Source organism: Emys orbicularis, chromosome 2, assembly GCF_028017835.1.
Source record: "Emys orbicularis isolate rEmyOrb1 chromosome 2, rEmyOrb1.hap1, whole genome shotgun sequence".
NCBI classification, from domain to species: domain Eukaryota; kingdom Metazoa; phylum Chordata; order Testudines; family Emydidae; genus Emys; species Emys orbicularis.
In genome coordinates this window covers 245,463,367-245,483,084 of record NC_088684.1, presented here as the reverse complement: position 1 = coordinate 245,483,084, position 19,718 = coordinate 245,463,367, and the positions used below count along the sequence as shown (strand labels likewise).

Here is a 19,718-nt window from a genome sequence, read left to right as displayed (position 1 = left end):
TACAATTCCTATTTCTAAACATCTGAAGAAGCATTTCCTAGATAAATGGGCTGGTGAAAACTGGTGTCGTTCCAATGAATTAAACAGAGCTACTCCGATTTTCACCAGCTGTGTATCTGGTCTCGCTGTCTACTGTCACATAACAGTAGGGGAATTATAAACCTAATATCTGACTTAGCAAAGATACATTTTGATGAAAAGTATACAAGATATCTGTCAGCTCTCTAATATGTTATTGTTTGAAATATGCAACAGACCAAAGACTCCTAATGTAAGGTGATTACAGTATTACAGGGAAAGGTTATTTTACCATGGCATATCTTCCCATCTCCATGTAGACCTTTTGGGCATGGACCACAATAATAGGAACCAAAAGTATTGAAGCAAAATACTCCAGGGAAGCAAGGCTTGGATGCACATTCATCAATATCTTCTTGGCAATCTCTACCTAAATTGAAATACAGACATTTAGAGTATCACTTTACTTAACTTTGGCTGTACATTTAAATAAAGTGGAATTTACGTGGGCAGTGAAATAGAAAACAAGTTCCACATATATAAGTACAAACTGCACAAATTCTGCAGGTCTGCCGTTAAACCATATTTCCATTAAATAGTGAATATTTTCCTTATTGTAGAATATGCATAGAGGGAGGGTTTTGTGGACTACAATTCAGCAAAGCACTTAAGAATGTGCTTAGCTTTAAGCGTGTCTATGGTCCCAATGAAGTCAAACCCACTATTTATGTGCTTAACAGCAATGCTGAATTGGGGAAGAAAGTATGAGATCATTTGCTCTTAGTAGACATTATCAGCCACAATATAAATCACTTGTTATAATATAGTCAGAGTGACTCATCATTCTTATCATTAATAACATAAAAAGGATTACCTGTGTTGTGTTTGAAATGAATAAAAAATATGAGCACAGATAAACAAGTGCATGTTCTGCACATCCTTTTTAAAGGGAGATAGAACTGGATGGTGATTTCTGGATGGATCCACAGGTCTGACTTGGGGGATCCACTGCCAAACTTATAAACCATTCCTCCATGCTGAAGCACAGGGATGCCCGCGCTGTGCCCCACAAGCTGCAGAGTATACAGACCTCCTGCATGGAATCCCTGCATCCTGCTCCTTTGCACAGTGGAAATGCAGTTGTTCCACTGACTCCGGGACTTCTACTTAGGTTGCAAGATCTTCCCCTAAATCCTTTGATTTCCTATACCTACTTACGCTCAGCAAGTAACTGTATTTGTTTGGGGTCAAACTGTGCCCTCAGTTATACACATGCTGTTCCACTGACTTCAGTGGACTGGTGCAGGTGTAAATGAGAGAAGAATTTGGCAGAATGCTTTTGTTTCTTTCAAATATCACAGCAACTGATTCACAGAAGAAAATTTAAACCCAATATATATCAGCTTTATTAGGTCAGCCTCTTCAGTCTGGAGTGGCCAGTGAACAAGTTATTACAGTCAGAAGCATTATGATTTGGGTTTACAGATTGAGTCAGCTGGGGCGAGACTCACAGCTTAATAGTTTTTCTGATAGAATAGTGTCATATGACCAAGATTATGCACACAGATGCAAGAAAAATATTAAAGTCGCTGAATATAATATAGTAAGTGGTATTATATCACAAGAGTATAATACTTCTTCATATTATCACAACAAATTAATTTCAATCTATACAAGTAAACTAAAAACAAGTAAAAAACAATTAGAAAATGTCATTTATCTGTTAAAAAAAGAAAAATAATCATTTACCCTGCAGCCCAGGTGTGCATTCACAGTAGTAGCTGTTTATCCCATCAACACATCCGCCAATACCACAGGGATTAGATTTACAATAATCAAAATTCACTTGACAGAGGTCACCTTCAAAACCAGGCAGACAGACACACAGGTATTTTCCACTTCCAGATGGGAAATGTATATTTGTCACACATGACCCACCATTTAAACAATCACACGATTTCACATTGACCTACAAGACAAGCCCAATAAAAACAGATTACTGCTTATGAACTAGCAATTAGTTTTGTCATTAGGTATCTTATAGGTTAGGAATTAGTGTGGGTTGTTTGATTGTAATATTCATTACCTCTATTATTACTTTAGTCTCAGCATTGCAATCATCTGTCAAAGAAAATGTCAATTTCTGTGAACTCTTTGCCACAGCTTTCCATATAAGGAGTCCAGAAGGGGAAAGGCTGGCACCTTCAGGACCAGAGTCCAACATAAAAAGGATGGCAGAGCCTTCTGGATCTGATGCCATAAACTGGTACACAAATTTTTCCCCATAAAATGTCTGTAGTGTGCCTTGCAAAGTTTGAAGCACAGGAGGCTCATTGTCTGCAACAAAGTAGACATTTTCTCTTTTAAACAACAGTTAAAACATATTTATAAATATGAAAAGGGATAATTTTCTTCTAAAAAGTCTATTCTGACTTTGATGAATGCAATTAATTCTTCTTAACTTTAATGGTACTTAAATGGCACAGAAAAAAGGCCCTGTTATCATAACTTTAACAAAGCTTATAAACAAATTATTTATTATATAGAAAAATATTGCAGAAAGCTTATTTTATCTGTATATACAAAGAGCCCCAAACCTCTTCAACCATCTGGACATATACTTTGATTCTCTATAAATATGAGCATAAATCTGCACTTGAATTACATTTTGTAAATGAAAGTATCAGACCCCATAAAGCCCAGAAATGGTTTACATTTTCCTTGAGGAAGCTCTTATAGGACAAGAGCAATGTCACCTCTTGAGCAATTTGAATGAAAAACTCTGCCACTAAGATCCAGATCCACTAACATCAGTGGGAGTTCTGCATGCAGACTGCTTGCTGAATATGGCTTAACTTGAAGATGATGCTCTTTAACTATGAGATTCTGTTTAAAAACATACACATTTAGAACTACATTTTCAGAAGTGAACTCTATTTATGTGATTGCAATTTTGAGCCTGCAGATAGCTGTGTGAATGGGCACAAAAATGGATTTCATGTCCACAGTGAATTTCATGTGAAAATAGTCGGTGATCAAATACCATAGTGATGGGACCCTGCATGTAAAAGATAGTTATCCATCCAACAACCTGTCTGAAGACATATATCAGGTAGTTAGAATTTCATTTACTATCATTTATGCTTACAAAGTTGAAGGTACAAATGTTTGTGGACACAACTGTATCCATAAAATCTACTAAGGCACAGCAATATTCGACTATTTGAGGCCCAGCAGAAAACCGGGGCCTTATCTAAATTATTCTTTCCACAATCACATTAGATAAATTACACAGAACTGCTCAGAATAGTTATTTTGTTAATTTGAAATTTCTGCAAAACAATATTAATACCCAGTTCTTATATAGTGCTGTTCTTTAGTAGATCTCAAAACAGAATGTTCTATTGTCAGAATGCAAGATGCAAAATTAGAGTATATAGTAAGTCTAGCAGGTATGCAGTCTTGACTGAGATCCATAGCCTAGCTGGGCCCTCAGCACACAAAGAACTAAGTGAATCCCATGGGGCAAGGCCACCCATAGCAGCAGCTGTAGAGCTGCCCTGCTACCACCAAATCCCATCCCATGAGTCACTGACTCTACCTCCTACTCATCTATTGCAGTGGGGGGTAGGAAGGCATGGATCAGTGTTCACGTCGCACTCCCCGTCAGTACCCGGCCCAGGCCGGGGAAGCTAATGAGCCAACCAGCGGACCAAATTCGGTGATGAATTCTGGTCATGTGCCAGCTGAGGCATGTTGCACATATGCTAAGAAGTGGGGGGCATGGGAGAGTGACATCAGGAATCTAGTGCCAACCTTGACTTTCCAGTGGGAGAGGCAGGTTCTCACTGGCTAAGTGGCAGCGAGGGAGTCAGTGAAAGTGAGGGGTCTGAACTAGATCACTGCACATAAACAGAGACACCAGTTGTCAGGAATGGGTCTGTTGGTACCAAAGAATTCCTCACTGAGACTGTCAGAAGATAGAGAGGGCTTAGCTCCAACTCCTCACCTATTCACCAGCTAATTTCTGGTATACTGTCAGTGGGCTCCTCATTTAATCTGGTTCCTCTTCTCTGCCCCCTCCCCCACAAGCAGCTCTAGGGGGATTACTAAAGCTCCAGGGCTAGGGTGACCAGATAGCAAGTGTGAAAAATCGGGACAGGGGGCGGGGGGTAATAGGTGCCTATATGAGAAAAAGCCCCAAATATCAGGACTGTCCCTATAAAATCGGGACATCTGGTCACCCTATCCAGGGCTGCAGTAGCCTTCATGCTCCATGCACATGGTGGGGTGGGAGAAAGGGAGAGAGAGAGAGAGAGAGAAAGGAGATAGGTTCTACAGCAGTCCATTGAGTGGATAAGGGCACCGAGGCTTCATGAGCTCCCAGCCCTCTTCAGCAGCAGTGTGGGACTCAGTTTGTATAAATGTATATTAAGTCACTATGAATTTAGTTTTCTCCTAATTATTTTTTCTTTTAATTGTATCTGAACACAACCAATGACTATTCTTTTAACATGTAATCATTAAATCGATTTCTATATTGTTGTCAGTGTACATGGTACAATAGGTGAAGTGTGTAAAACATTTAACAGGTAGCTGTCCCCAAGATCATACCAGGCAGAACAAAATGCACAGAGAATGGTGAGAATACATTATCAAATAATTGGCTGATTTTCATTAAGTTGTGTGTGTGAAAATAGGCACTCGCCTCCACTTACTGCAAATTTACCAGGTCACCAGAGCTGTGCACATGTACCAATCTGGTCATGTGCTCACATGTCCAAGTTTGTGCACTAAGAGCCTGATCCAAAGCCCACTGAAGTCAATAGAGTCTTTCCCCTGACTTCAATGGGCTTTGAATCAGGGTCATAGCGTCCATTTCACATGCACAGTTTAACAGAAGTCATAATCAATATTTTGCTTGCATCAAAACAATTTTGAAACACCACCACTTTATTAGGTTTTAGCCTAATTCCTGTGAGAGGCTCCAGAACAAATTTGAACTTACTTTCAGTAATTGACCAAGTTAACTTTGAGATGTCAGGTCTGCAGAGTAAGCATGGGCTGGTAGGATTTGTATCTCCATCCCCATAACAGAGGCCATCTATGTTGCATGTTTTCTCCTTAACAGAAATGTCAATGTAACTGATTAATGTTTATGATTTTCTCTTGTTTCTCAAACAATAAATCTTTATGTACTTTAAAATGTCAGAGAAAGACAATCTACTCTAACTTAACAATTTAATTGAATAAAGTATTCATTTTTGTTTGGGAATGAATTTGAGGGCAACATTTTCAAAGCTGCCTCATCCCAATCTCTAAATCTGTTCTTGTAAATTTTGTGCATGAAAAATCCCTATTGTTACAACCTGGACATCTGATTTATAATACTGTTGACACTTCTTGCACTTTCCCCTGATAACGTCCTGATTCTTTGAAGATATCCCAAAATGCATCATTCTATGACAACACTGACATCGTGCATTGCATGCACAGCCTTAAGACTTCTAGGACCAAATTTATCCCTGGTGTAATGTCAGTGAAATGAACAATTGCACCAGGGATAAATTTGGTCCCTGGACTTTGTGATGTCACAAGGTAATGTATTATTTTGCTGAAGTGGGAAATACTAAAGTAATGTCACAGAAGGAAAAAATGAATTTTAATAAATTCATTGTATTGATTATCTGAATGTCCCCTCCCAGCCCTCATAGCTTGGATGGTGGAGGCTTGCAGCAGATAAACCTGTGCTTCATTCAATTTCATCCTTGCTTTGCAGTTGACCATGAATGCCAGGTACACCTTTAGAGCTAGAATATGGTATTTATCTACTTGTCTTAGAAGGGCCTGGTGGTGCATAGCGACATCCTCTCAGAGCAAACTCAGGGGCACAGGTGGACAGTAGTCCTCAGTGGTTTGGTGCAAAGCAGGATTGCTCAGTTTGCTCCCCTCATTGCAAGACTTCTCTGCTGGCTGCTGGTCTGGAGTGAGGGAGGTGCATGGCCTCACTTCCTCCACCCTTGTGGAGGCATCAGTGGGAGCTCCATGCATGGGTCTACAGCAGTTTATGTATCTAGTTGGTTTCATGTGTAGTTCCTGCAGGGACACGATGGATTAAGCTATTTTAGGGCCAATTTGCTCACAAGAACAGACTTACTAACTTCAATGGTGCTTTTGTAGGACAGATTCTGATGCCCGTTTTTATTCATAGTATGTGGTCCCTTGCTTCACAAATAGTTGAATTAACTATTTGTGGAATAAAATACAATTCATTATTCACCATGAATAAGGGTATCTGAATCTGACCCTGCCTGAGTAAGGCAAGCAGTATTTAACAAATAATAGTCTATTATGTGAACACATGTATTAGACATCTTCCAAGGACTCAGTTGGCCTTTATATTTGTTTCCTAGCTCAAACTAAGATGCAAATATTCAAAATAAGCATAAATAATAATGAAGCACATACCTTTAATGTACATAACCCATTTGCCTGTGGTTCACATGTTTGACAAGCTCCATCAAATAATGTCATTGTTTTAGGGTTGCTATAAATGAATCCATCATTAGAAATCTGTAAGATGTTACAATAATAATGCAATGAATTATACCAAGATATCCAGCAAAAGGTTCTAGTACTATTTCACAAATGACAACATATAAATACCAATTTGCATTTTAATAATAATAATTGTATCTCAAAATTACTATTTGAAATGACTGTGGGTACCTTGATTTGCCACCTTGCAATAGGTTTGTCGTCAACCTGATCCATGACATCAGATTGCTGACCATCAGTCGGCAGTTGGCAATCAACAGTTCTGGTGTTTTGGAAGGCAGACGGCGTAAACACAGGTTCTCCCAGGAGCCATTTACTGTCGCTGTACTATATTAAAGGACAGAACGCCTGTTTTTTCATATCACTGCATTCTGAAAACATGTTTATAACAGAGAACATGTACTGAACACTATTAAAATACATGTGTTTTTCTATGGCTAGTCACACTTTTGGAAAGGTGAAGTGCTATGGAAGTGCTAAGTATTATTATTTATTGATGAACACATTTCAGCTTAGGTCTTGTGTGTCTAATTAGAAATGCTAGTTTGGAACTGAAGGCCCAGATTCATCCCTGCAGTGAGGCCATTTGGTACCACATGTCCAGAAGATAATGGATCTAAAGCTGGGGCAGCCGGCCAGGAGAGGATCATTCATTGTGCGGGGGAGCTTCTTTAGTAGTGTAGAGGTGGGATAGCAATGCCTAAACCTCCCCTCCTCCCAGTTTCCAGTATGTGGGCAAGGCTGGGGTGAAGGGAATGGGACTGGGTCTTTCCTGAGTCCTAGTTATCATATCAACCCCTCTGGGTTATTGGCTGTCAGCCATTAAGATCTTCTAACCTGCACCATGGAGCCAACCCACTGTATAGTTGGCCTAGGCTCGAGGAGCCACAAATGCTGTTTAAAGCCACCTTTGTATATCCCTATGCTGAGTAACAGTGTATGCTCCTTGGCCGTAGTCAGGGATCTGGCCTTAGAGTCCAATATAATGGAACAGAGATGATAATGCTATGGGGCCTAGTCTTGAAGTCCTTAGTCAGACAAAACTGTTCTTGATATCAGTGGGAGAGTTTTGTGAGAGAGTAATACAGAATTGTACTCATAACTGTGATGCTGGCAGATCAGGTGCCAGCTCACGCCAAGGTCCCCGTGTTTCCACTGCATGACAAATACATAGCTGGAACCAGTCTGGCTCACCTGTGTATTGGTATTGCTAAAAGAGGTATTAGAATTATAAGAAGATTTAGACTTTATGGAATGCTTATAATTTCACTTATAATATCTGTATCCCATATTATAAGATATTATTTGAGCATTTGCATTGTAAGACTCTGTAACTGTGTAAATCACCAGACAGGAGAGCGAGACATTAACTGGTGTGAAGTGCTGATTTCCAACAGAAGGTGTTTACGTTCTGGCTGACAAGGAAGGCCCATCAACATCTGACGGACTAGAAAAATGTAACATTAAAGAGGAAATAAGACTTTATTGTTTACTCTCTCCACCTCCATAAATGTGAGGCTTGCAGGTGAATTCCTTCCATCAGCTGAGTTTGCCACTCAAAGCAGTAGGAGGAAGGGAATAAAAACCCCTAACAAAGAGGAACTGTATCTTTATGTTGCTTGGACTCTGGGGGGCAAGGATTACTAGGCATATGCAAAAGATCCCCAGTGCTTAGCCTGGGTTAGCCCTAAAGTACATATAGAGCTTGCTTATCTAGAAGCTACTATTACTTTGGAAACTTAAGATTGTAACTCTTTTGTGTATGTATGTTTACCTACTTTAAACTTGAAAATAACTCTCATAGTTCCTTTCCCTATATAATAAATCTTTAGATAGTTTATTACAGGACTGGCTACAAGCATTGTTTTCCCTAGGGTAAATGATTGGTCCTTTGGGACTGGGAGTAACCTGAATATTGCTGTGATCCTTGGTATAAGAGACCATCTGTCATAAAGTTAAGCTTACCGAGGTGGCAAGATAGAGGATTACCCGAGGGGACTGTCTGTGATTCCATGTTAAGGCTGTTATAGTACCTGAGGAGTTTGCACTTGATAATTTTTTGGTGAAATCTAAGTGTACAGCTCAACAAATTTGGGGTTTGTGCCAGGCTTCCTAATCGTCTGCCCTGAGATTGGTACTCATACTCTTGAGTCACTATAGGACATCTTGACAATACCTAGATGCATTAGTTGTATGACCAGATGCACCTATCACATACACGTCTACCCCAATAGAACGCGACCCGATATAACACAAATTCGGAAATAACGCGGTAAAGCAGCGGGGAGCCCCGGGCCCTTTAAAGCACCACCCGAGCCCCGCTGCTTTACCGCGTTATATCTGAATTCGTGTGGAGCCCTGGGACCTTTAAATCACCGCCTGAGCCCGGCTGCCCTGGGGCTCCGGCAGCCGGGCTCGGGCGGTGATTTAAAGGGCCAGAGGCTCCGGCCACTGTGGGGAGCCCCGGGCCCTTTAAATCCCCGCCCGAGCCTCACTGCCGGAGCTCTGGTGGTGATTTAAAGGGCCTGGGGCTCCCGGCAGCGGCTGGAGCACCGGGCCCTTTAAATCACTGCCGGGGAAGCCGGTCCAGTCCGGCATGGCATACCGGCTCTTGCAGGTACGCCGTACTGGACCGAACCCGATATAATGCGGTCTCACCTATAAGGCGGTGAGATTTTTTGGCTCCCGAGGACCGCATTATATCGGGGTAGAGGTGTAGTTTAATAAAAAATAGTTAGACACACCGAAAGAGATGGTTCACAGTGTATCCGAATTAATTAGTTTTTACAAAAATATTAAATATTTGTAGGTCTGACACACACAAAAATAACCTCACACAAAATCTCTTTTGCTGTAAAGATGGAAATTTCATCATGGGTCAAATTTAACTTGACTATTTAAACAGCTAACCTTTTTCCAATATAATTGGACAGTTATTTTGCTAATTGTTTTTTTTTCCCCATATGTGAACTATTTTGGTTCTGATATAAAGATATTCTGTCTTTCTTTCTTGTCTTCCTTTTTTAAAAGGAATGTGGCAAGAATGATAATCTCTAATTACATTGAAGGAATAAAAGCTAATAGAACTATTAATAAAAGTGCAATTTTGACGGCATTTACCCTCATAACCTTTGAAATGTGAAGCAGACATTTTCCACAGCAGTCTTTTTGTTACCAATCTTGGGAATTCTGAGGTATGAATTTGCTACAGAAACATATTAATTTTTTTTTAATTACAAAGCCAGATGTCAGGGGTATTGAGACAAAGTATGTTCCCAGATCTACGTGCATGTACAATTTCATGCAAATCAGACTGAATCTTACTCTGTATTTTGCTTGTGTGGGCTAAACTGTCTCGCCCCCTACCAAAGCTCAGTAAATTTCCCCAATGTATCTGTGTAATCATAGACTCACTTGCCATGGCCCCCAAAATCTCCTGCTATGGCACAGATTGCTGCCCTACAGAGCAGTACCTAGCTGCTCCTGGGAGTGTGGAATACTCCTATGCAGGTTCCCCACAGCCAGCTTTATTTCCACCATGCACCAGACACACTTCCTTCCTGCTCTCTATCAGGATTTACACTCTTGGGGAATAAGGATGGATTTGGCCTTTAACCAGAAGTGAGAAAGTGAAGAACAAGATTTTTTCATGGGTTTAGCTAAATATTTCTTCATTAACGAGATGCCTGCTAAACTGATTCTTCTAGGAGATGTGGGAGCAAGTAGGTCTGTACCAAACCAGAGAGAGACCAGTTCTAATGGACCAATTTTTACACTGTTGTGACTCTCCTGACAACAGTGGGTAACTCCTGATTTACACCACTGTAATTATACAGGGCAGATAGCCCTGAAAGTAAAAAAAATTCCAATACTTGGCATTCTCAGGACAATACCTCAGATTCCCCATGAAGTTTGATCCTGTACAAATATTAGCAGTGGGGCTCATTTTCTAACTTAGCTCAAGTCAGTGCTAGGAGTGTCAATAAAAGTGATTTACGATAAAGATTTTGTAGCTGGGAACCAAATGTGCTACCACAGAGAGTGTTATAACAGAAAACCTTGCCATGAGGTGAGTGAGACATTTCAAACTGTGATAAGCGAACTCTCAATAACTGCCTCACTGGGAGCTTGATCTGAAGGGCTTTTAACCTAATGGAGTGTAAATTTGCTGTTGACTTTCTCATTTTGAACCAACATGTAGATAAGTGGATCCATGTTGTGCTCAAGAAATAGCTACAGCCTGCATTCTATAATCTGTCAAAATAATCATAGCATCTGCAGGAACTAGTTGAGTAAAAGTTTCTTGTCTCAAAAAGGAAAGTTTCCCATTGAATACACTCCAAACAAAACCCCCATAAGTGAAAAGCAATTTTACTTTGGAGCTTTCTTAGTCTCTTGTCCAAGATCAAGAGGCCAACTCTTCATTGCAGCATGACTACTTCAGGCTTTCCAATAGTTATGAGTTAATCAGGTGTCCTGGGCAATTCCTGCATTCTGTCTACCTAAATTCCTCCTGTAATTTCATTAGCATGTGTTACAGTATTCTTAATTTCCTGTCCTAAAGTATTATTAAATAGCTGTATTTTACCCCAGTGTGTGGCAAAAATTGCACCTCTGTTTTAATAACAGAAACATTATATTTCAAAATGCCATTTCAAGCATCAGGCTCCAACCTGGAAAAATTAGGGGTGTCCTTCAGCCAGCTGCCTTGCCCTCCAAATAACGGGACTCTATCCGTCTCTGTAAGGACTTTTCTTTACAACCACCTGGTCACTACTGAAACTCCCCAACATAGGGCTGTCCTTGTATAGATATATTTCTCAACATGCTTTTCTGATAATTGGCTGCTGTTTGCTGTTATCTCTCTCTCAACTGTTAAAAATTCCTATTATGTTTTCTATTTCTCTTACCACTGAGGAGATGGCAGTCCTGCAAGGAGTTGAGTGCCCACTGTAAAGTGCTGAGTATATTTGATCTCAGCTTCCATTGCATGATTGGGCTCTGTGTGTATTAATATAAATGCCCTCTATTCTGCCCAGGAAATTAGAAATTAATCCCAGTGCTCTGAAAAGTTCAAATATAAGTATTACTGTGTAAATGACAAACCTGTAGTTTGATAATTTCACATTTCAGACTGGGTGACTCCCTGAATCCTTGGCCAAAAGCTCTCACAGATGTACAGTCATACTGTCGAACATCACACAATCCATCATTCTCCAGCTCTGTAATTTCTGGAACCTGATCTTTGAAGTAAATATCAGTAAGTGAAAGTCAACAAATTAACTGATTAACACACATTTAAACTATGTAAAGCATAATGCATATGTCTATAACTATACATATCTTAGAAGAAAAAGTAAACAATATTGCCCTGCCTGGTCTGTCTTCAGCATTTCATTTTGACTGGTTAAAATGTTTAAATGAGAATTCAGATACAATTTTAGAATGACAGAAATCTGGCATATAGCAGATATGGGAAAGAGATATACAAATACAGTACAACATCTTGTAGATCTAAGTTAGAGATCCAACCAAAGAAAGAAATTAACTGGAACATTTTATAAATTTGAAGTTTCCAATTTAGCTCTACTTTTGATATTGAGTATGCAAGGAAATTTTCATGCTGCTAAGAAGTGGCTGGGCATGTGTTGGGTCTGCTTCTCATTTATAGTAACATACCTTTACACTCCTCTGGCAGTATAAAGTGTAACTGAGAATCAGGCCCTAACATCACAAATGGTAGAAATGGAAATGGATGGGGGAAAGGAGTCTACAGCCCAAACCTAACTCTTTTCTTTTTGATGTAGATACCCTCCTAAAATAGTTTGCTGTCAGGGAAGCAGCTCCCGCAAAATAAAAAAGTAATCTACTGCCAATTAATGATCAGGGCCCTTAAAGAAGTTAAAAATAGGGAATGGATATGTGTGACAGCTCTCCTTGACAGAAGACTGTGTGTGAAATATGCTTCTCTCCTCAGTTAGTAGTTTAGATTGTATATTCAGTGACAGTCGTCACCATTTTAATTCTGATATGCCAGAAACTGAGTCTGTGGCTTGCCCTTGGGAAACAAGGAGGCAGGACAGATAACACATATAGCTGTTATTGGAATGAAGTTGTGGGATAATGAGTAGGCCCACTGTAGGGAACGATTGTCAGTGTGCAAAAGCAGGGGAGAAAGGCAATAAAATGAGCCAGTCTGGCACAAAACCCAAGAACATTGTATGAGTAAATATTCCTGTATAGTTCTACTTACCAGACAACACACTGCAGTCATAGGAGCTAAAGCCTTGAAAACAGGCACAGCCCCATTCTACACACTGTCCATTACCACTGCAGAGATTGGGGCATTTTAATGCTAAGAGAAGGTCTTCAATTGACCCCTGAAATCCTTGTGTGTTGTAATTTATTTCTTCCAAAACCCTCTTTTCACATTCATTCTCTAACAGGGCCATGCCTGCTTCTGACCAGCTGAGATCATCCTTTAGCAACAGATCTTTAACACACATATCTACTGTATCCTCTATCCGCCTGCCAAGAAGAGCAGTGCAAGCTCTTCCTATGCTGGAGTTAGCTATTGTCTGCTTGCATAGTGCCAAGGCATTGGACTCAGTGAGGCCAGAAGGTGTGGGCCAAGAAGGAAAAAATTCTTGGTGTGTGTCAGGGATATGGTCCTCTGGAAAAAAATAGGTAAACCCTTCCAGGTCCATTTGGCTGAGACTTTGGAATGGAAATACAGAAAGGTATTCATAATAATGCTGGCGCTTCCATCTATTTCTGACAGGCTGTCTTTTGTGGAGATGGCTGTCATACTTCTGTTTATTTCTTCTACTTCCCAAGCTCAATGAGCCTTGTTTTTCTGTTCCAGTGTCTTCCCTTGAATTTATAGCTGTATGTGCTAGGGTTTGTGTGTGATGTTTGGTTTGATTAACAGACTGGTCTTCTCCTGACAGAAGAGCAGAAGAATCCTTTTCATGTGAAGATGCACGTCTGCTTAAGCGCCTGATAAGATCAACAGAGCTAAAATACTCAGCAGTGACATCCAGTCCTGGTATCAAAGAAAGAAACTTAACATTTTCACTTTCTTTGCAAGATGAAGCAGATTCTGTTTGAGAAACAGAATCCAATTTATTCACCGATTGATATAATCCAGCATCATCAACTGTGCAACTACAGAAGGGTGTTTTCTTGGATGAACTTAAAGAACCTGGCGTTTTGTCAAACAAACTGTCTCCTGGTGAAATTCTATAAAAGAAGGGAAAAGAAAAATGAATATACTGCAAATTGTTATATCGTTGAATTCTTTTATTTTAGAAGTCCACAGTGTTGTTTATACCACTGGACCCTAGATTATAGTAGATACTGAATATCACCATATAGCCTTTCAAAATTTTGAGTGACCTATAGAAATTACAAAACCATGAGAATACATTTTGACAATATGATTGAAAAGCATGAATAAATGCATTGGTTTGTGTGGTACGGCTGGTTATATTGTTTAATAGCCTTTTAACAAATACTAAATAGCAATTAATCCTCAAGCATTAATTTGTCACATCAATAATTAGTGCCATAAGATAATTAAATTTCTATCATTTCTTTCCATGATTAAATATCAACCTATAAAGCTAGGAAGATTGTGTAATAAAACAGGTTTTCAAAGTACGTAGGGGAAAAGCTGAATTGGAAATGAAGAATTTTCTGCAGGGAATTGATATTTGACTGAAGTAAATGGTTTTTCTTACCTCCACTCATTAATAAAAGTAAGATGAGCGTTAGAATTCTTTGGGATTTCGATCCCGTTCACAGTGTGGTAGTCATTCTCTGCATCTCCATCAAATGTGCCGCAAAGTCCTAAAGTGTTCTTATAATCTGAACTGGGTGCCCGGAGTGTCACACTCATTCCCCATTCACTCACATCGGCACGAATGAAAGCTCCAGAAGAAAATGAGATCTAAAAATAGATTGATATTACCACAACAAATAGACACAACTAATTATTAGGTATCAAATATCAGACAACAGGGGAAACAAATAGGGAAGTGCCAGGTATATAGCAGTTAAACTCTTCATCTGACTAACCTTTCCAGAACTATTTTTATATTGTATCTCACAGTCAAACCCTACAAGCCAGTGTGGTGATTTCATGGCCACATAACCTTCATGACGGTCAGATATATTATACGTTGTAGTCCTGTAGGACTTCATGGTTGTTAGCAGGAATAAAATGGAGGACCAACTGCTCCAAAAACACAAGGAGCCAGAGATCAGTTAAGCATAGAGAAGATCAAGTCACTCTATATATGCTGGCACCAGGGAAGGGGAGATACAGGTGCCACCAGAGGATCACCTAACACTGGGGTCACCCTCAACCTGGCTGTGCTGGCTTTAAGGCCAGAATCTGCTGGTAATATGGTGCAAAGTCACCTTCTACACATGAGAAGCTGGACCTAAATGTTCCAGAATATCTCAAGAGAATCTCAGAGTTTATTATTTTAGTTCAAACATCTCTGCAATCTATTTGAAAAGGAACAATGTGTTTTAAGAGCAAAATCTTCTGGATAGATGTAATAAGATATTTTAATAGATTAATATTGCCAGAAGGGACCATGGTGATCATCTAGTCTGACCTCCTGCATAACACAGGCCATAGGACTTCCCTGAATTAATTCCTGTTTGAACTAGAACACATTCTTTAAAAAACATCCAATACTGATTTAAAAATTGCCAGTGATGGAGAATCCACCACGAGCCTTGGTAAATTGCTCCAATGACTAATTATCCACACTGTTAAAAAGTTGTGTCTTATTTCCAGTCTGAATTGGTCTAGTTTCAACTTCCAGCCACTGGATTTGAATAGGGACAGTCTTTCAGTAGATAAAGTGACAATGCTTTACCCATAATTATTTTTCTTCAATGCTAAGCAATATTTATGCTGGTTTAATGCTTTATTAGAAAAAAAGTTGATAATTAAATTTCAGCAAGCAGGTAAAGAACATAATCATGCTTCATTAAACTGGTTTATTTCTTCTGTAATCAGAAACACTGAGCTCTAGGCAAAAGGAAAAATAAGGATGCTTGTACATTCATAGAAGAGCAAAAAGTGTTACTCTTGCATGGTAGATATTAGTAGAGGAGGTGACTGGCACCGGATTAGTAGTTGAAGCAAGGACATAGGACTTTACAACTCCTGGTTTTCACTCCCAATTCTGCCATTGACTCACTGAGTAAATTTGGGCAAGCTGGTTAACCTCTCTGTGTCTCAGTTTCCCTATCTGTAGAATGGGGATAATGATACTTTTCTACCTTATAGAGGTGTATTGATTAATTGATTAATATTTGGGCTCTTCAAATGAAGTATGCAATATAAATGAAAATCTGGCCACTTTTATTTCAGTACCTAAATGTGGATTTTGCCACCCACATTTGAAAATGTTGCTCTTGATTCTTAATTTACTAAAATTGTCATGCAGCAGGTATATCTAAACTTATAAAGCACGGAGGCCTAAACATTTTCTTTGTAATTCAGGCTTCAAAGGATAATCTCCTCTTGACATGTGTATGTAATTTCCAAGAGCAGTGGTGGGACTCATGCATGTGTTCTGGGAGGATATTTTATCCCTTTGATTCAATGGGATTAGAGCTGTAAAACAGGCTTTATTGTATTGTTTCACTACAGAAGATAACACAGGCTTTAGCAGTATGAATTGGCAGAAATACCTTCCAAAATGAGTAACACCACAGCAAATAATATTTACCACATACCGTGACTTTTCTTCCTAGATAGGATTCAGTGATCCTGATATTGCTTCCCGTTATGTCTCTACTCTTTACAGATAAATGTGGCTGTGACTCATGTAGTTGACCGCTGCACATGTCAAATGCAATTATATCACTTCCTTCTTTGGCAACAAAGCCACAGTTACATGATGCTGGGAAGTGAAGGCTGCCACAGTCCCACTGGCGCACATGAACTTCAAAATCCCGAGATGTACTCTTATAGAGCACAAATGTTCCCGTTTTAAAATTATCGTACAACCTGGGAGCAAAAGAAAAGCATGTGACATCATCTTCATCTTAAAGTATAATAAAAAGCTGCAACATGCTTTGTCAAAAACTTTTCCTCTATAAGATACAAATTTCTAACACTTTATTTGCATTGTCTACTGTTTCCCTTCAAAGTTATCTCCATGCTCTAAGTAAGCCAAACATTAAAGTTAAAAATAAATTTAAAAAACCTTTTTTGTTCTAGAAATCAGCATAATGACTTGTTAAATGGAGACAGTTGTAAATCAAAAATTTAAAATAAGAGAGATCAGAGCATATTCAAAAGTAGACTTCACTGGAGCTGCAGAGGGAGGTGCAGAACAACATCCTGGAGGGTGGAGGGATGGGCAGGTGGTGTAGAAGTGGGGAGTGTATGTATGTATGGAAAGATAGCCAGGAGGACAAAAGGGGATTACATCAAAGACTGGTGTCAAGAGAAGCACTTTCCACCGTTTGATATGGGAGCCACCATTGCGTGCCTCTAAAGGGTTAAATGATTTGAACAGGAGGAGCCTGAAGTTTCAGGTGGGGGGTGTTATTGAAGTGTGTAAATACCACTTACAAAAATGGTTTAGAGGATCACAGACTTGGGTAAGGGTCAGTTTGAACTCAACAGAAACAGAACAGCAATGTGCATATTCTTGGAGACACAAAAAATGGTTTAGCTTAAATACAAGTCATGGCTTTTTTCTCAGGAGGGAATTTTCTGTTCCTACAAGGATAAGCATTCAATTTACTGGTATTCAATTAAACAAATGGAAGATTGTTCAGTAGCTAACAGTATGTCAGGACATATATAGTGTCTGAAATTTAACTAAAGCATACACAGTGTTTGATTTTTGCTATATGCACAGTGACCTGGTAAACACAGTGCATATGTGGTTGGGGATGGCCACTCTACCGGGTTTGCAAGGTATAAGCTAGTGATTCACTAAAGACAATCGCCCTGTACTTCTTGTTCCCAGCGTGTAAATAAAGAGGTTGCATTGTTTTTTCCAAACCATCAGCCTCTCTCTTTTTGACAGCATGCTTTCAGCTAGAGAATGCCATTATAAATCACAAACAAGCCCAATCCTGCAGTATCTCCATGGTTAAATTGCCCATGGAAGAGAAGTGTCCTGTGAAGCTAACTCCCACTGAAGTAGGAACGACAGAATCAAGCTCATTGTTTTGTTTGTTTTTTATTGCTAGTAACATAAGGCCCTCTGTGATGAACATGCTAATAAAATCTACTGCTCATGTGAGACTGTGCTGCAATACAGTTGGACTCAGGAAAGGAATCTCTAGCCCCAATATACACTGTAGGGCCATCCTGTAACTGACCCAATCCTGGTAAGAGAAGATGCATTTCTCCCTTCCTATATGGGGTTCACTCTGTGTCTCCATACTATGTGTGGATGAACATCCTTGTTTGGGGGCCACATGTTCCCTTCTGCTCGGCCCTGTTACCCTGACAAGAACCAATGGGGAAGTTTTTTCTGTGGTGCTCAGGAGGTGCATAGTTTCTCCTGCATGGATTCTCTTCTGCCTTGACCCTCCCCATGCAGTGGAAATGCCATAGAGGAGGGAAAAGTACAACCGAACTTGCACTCATTGAGGGCACAGAAGCTGCTCTGTCCCTGTGTGAAAAGGCTTTGTGGTGATGTGTGAGAGGCAGCTGGGTATATGACTGGCTCAAACAGCATTAACCCATACAGCACTTTTCTAAGTAAATTATAGGTAGTTGCTAGGAGACTGTGCTGATGGAGTGGCTGTTCACCGTCTCAACCTCTCCCATTCAGCCAATCCTCCTGAAATGTGTGTGTTTTATTGTACACATATAGAGAGTGTGAGCAAGAGCTACAGGTAGCCACCATTCCTCTGCTGGCATGCTCCACCACAGCCACACTTCACAGGGAACAATACAATTTGCCTCACTCTGTTGCCATGCAGCGAAGAAAAGCATTTTGTCTTTAGAAATACAAATAATAGAAGCATTACTATGAAGCCTGTACAAACTGAAATATGTTTATCCCTATTGTTTTGGGGATGAATGTGTGGAGGAGGGGGGGAAATGTACAATAAACAATTTAACAGTGTTGCTAATATAAGTTCATGAAATCACTTATAATTAAACGTAGCGATCCAGTGATTACCTGCCATCAAATGTAATTATATGTGGGTCAGTAAATGAGTAGCAGTAGGCAGAGGGAAGATCCTTTATTGTAATCTTCAAAACAAAGAGATTCACAGTAAGTAACTGTTATCAAGTCAGGCAATACATTCCATAATCTATGTACTAATACTAATATCACATATTAGTTACTGATCTTAAAACACCAGTTTGCTTTATAATTAATCCATTCTCAAATCTCTTTCCAAATTTCATTTTTTACTATTCTCAGTGGTCATGTTAGCTTTAAAATATTAATATTTTTTTTAATTCAAAAGACAAATAGTTCCATTCAAATGAAAATATTAAGATGGAAAACTACGCCATTAGAAATTACAGTGTGACTCAACACAACCCATTGAAGCCAATGGAGGTTCAACGTTTTATACCAGCTGAGGTGCTGGCCCTATCTTTTTAAAAAGATTTTAATATGATGGTTTTCAACCTGTATGCCTTCTGGGATGTAGCGGTTCCACAGGAAATTGTCACTTAATATAGGTTCCACCATAATCTTGGTAACTCTGTCTCCATCCTGAGCAAAATCTGTCACAGCAGTGAAATGAACAATAACCTGGCTACAGGTTCCATTAATGCAGGGTTTCTGAAGAAGATCCACATCACAAGAAGAAAGAGCCAAGTTTAAGCCTAGCTGCTCTTTACCTGTTTTAATGAAAACCAATCATTAGTGACTCATTTAGAGGAAAAATCAAATCAGAAGATTTTTTTCCCTTTAGTGTTTGCCTGAGTAGATAATAAACATTTTGCTGGTACTGTGTAAGTAAATAATGAAAGAGTAAGGCCTTCTACTTTCCTGATATTTTGGTAATGCTAAAGCTACCTGGATCTCCATGCACAGATAAGCTATTGGTCTTGGATTCTACATCTATAATCATATACACAAAACCACAAGTCCAGTCCTACAGTCTTTCCCCAAGCAAAACTTTCA

At 39.5% G+C, this 19,718-nt stretch overlaps 1 protein-coding gene across 1 annotated transcript in view; it reads right to left on the bottom strand.

The window, feature by feature from the left end:
• The window catches only part of VWDE (von Willebrand factor D and EGF domains), a 66,588-nt gene that overhangs the window by 14,144 nt on the left and 32,726 nt on the right, over positions 1 to 19,718 (bottom strand). Inside the window, exons 8-19 of the mRNA XM_065398452.1 lie at positions 19,218 to 19,432; positions 18,756 to 18,829; positions 16,339 to 16,612; positions 14,319 to 14,527; positions 12,830 to 13,818; positions 11,683 to 11,819; positions 6,748 to 6,903; positions 6,487 to 6,591; positions 5,027 to 5,141; positions 2,105 to 2,355; positions 1,768 to 1,987; positions 311 to 448 (exon numbers count right to left, since the gene is read on the bottom strand). Of these exons, the coding sequence (XP_065254524.1) occupies positions 311 to 448; positions 1,768 to 1,987; positions 2,105 to 2,355; positions 5,027 to 5,141; positions 6,487 to 6,591; positions 6,748 to 6,903; positions 11,683 to 11,819; positions 12,830 to 13,818; positions 14,319 to 14,527; positions 16,339 to 16,612; positions 18,756 to 18,829; positions 19,218 to 19,432 (2,883 nt within the window). The remainder of the gene's footprint in view (positions 1 to 310; positions 449 to 1,767; positions 1,988 to 2,104; positions 2,356 to 5,026; positions 5,142 to 6,486; positions 6,592 to 6,747; positions 6,904 to 11,682; positions 11,820 to 12,829; positions 13,819 to 14,318; positions 14,528 to 16,338; positions 16,613 to 18,755; positions 18,830 to 19,217; positions 19,433 to 19,718) is intronic.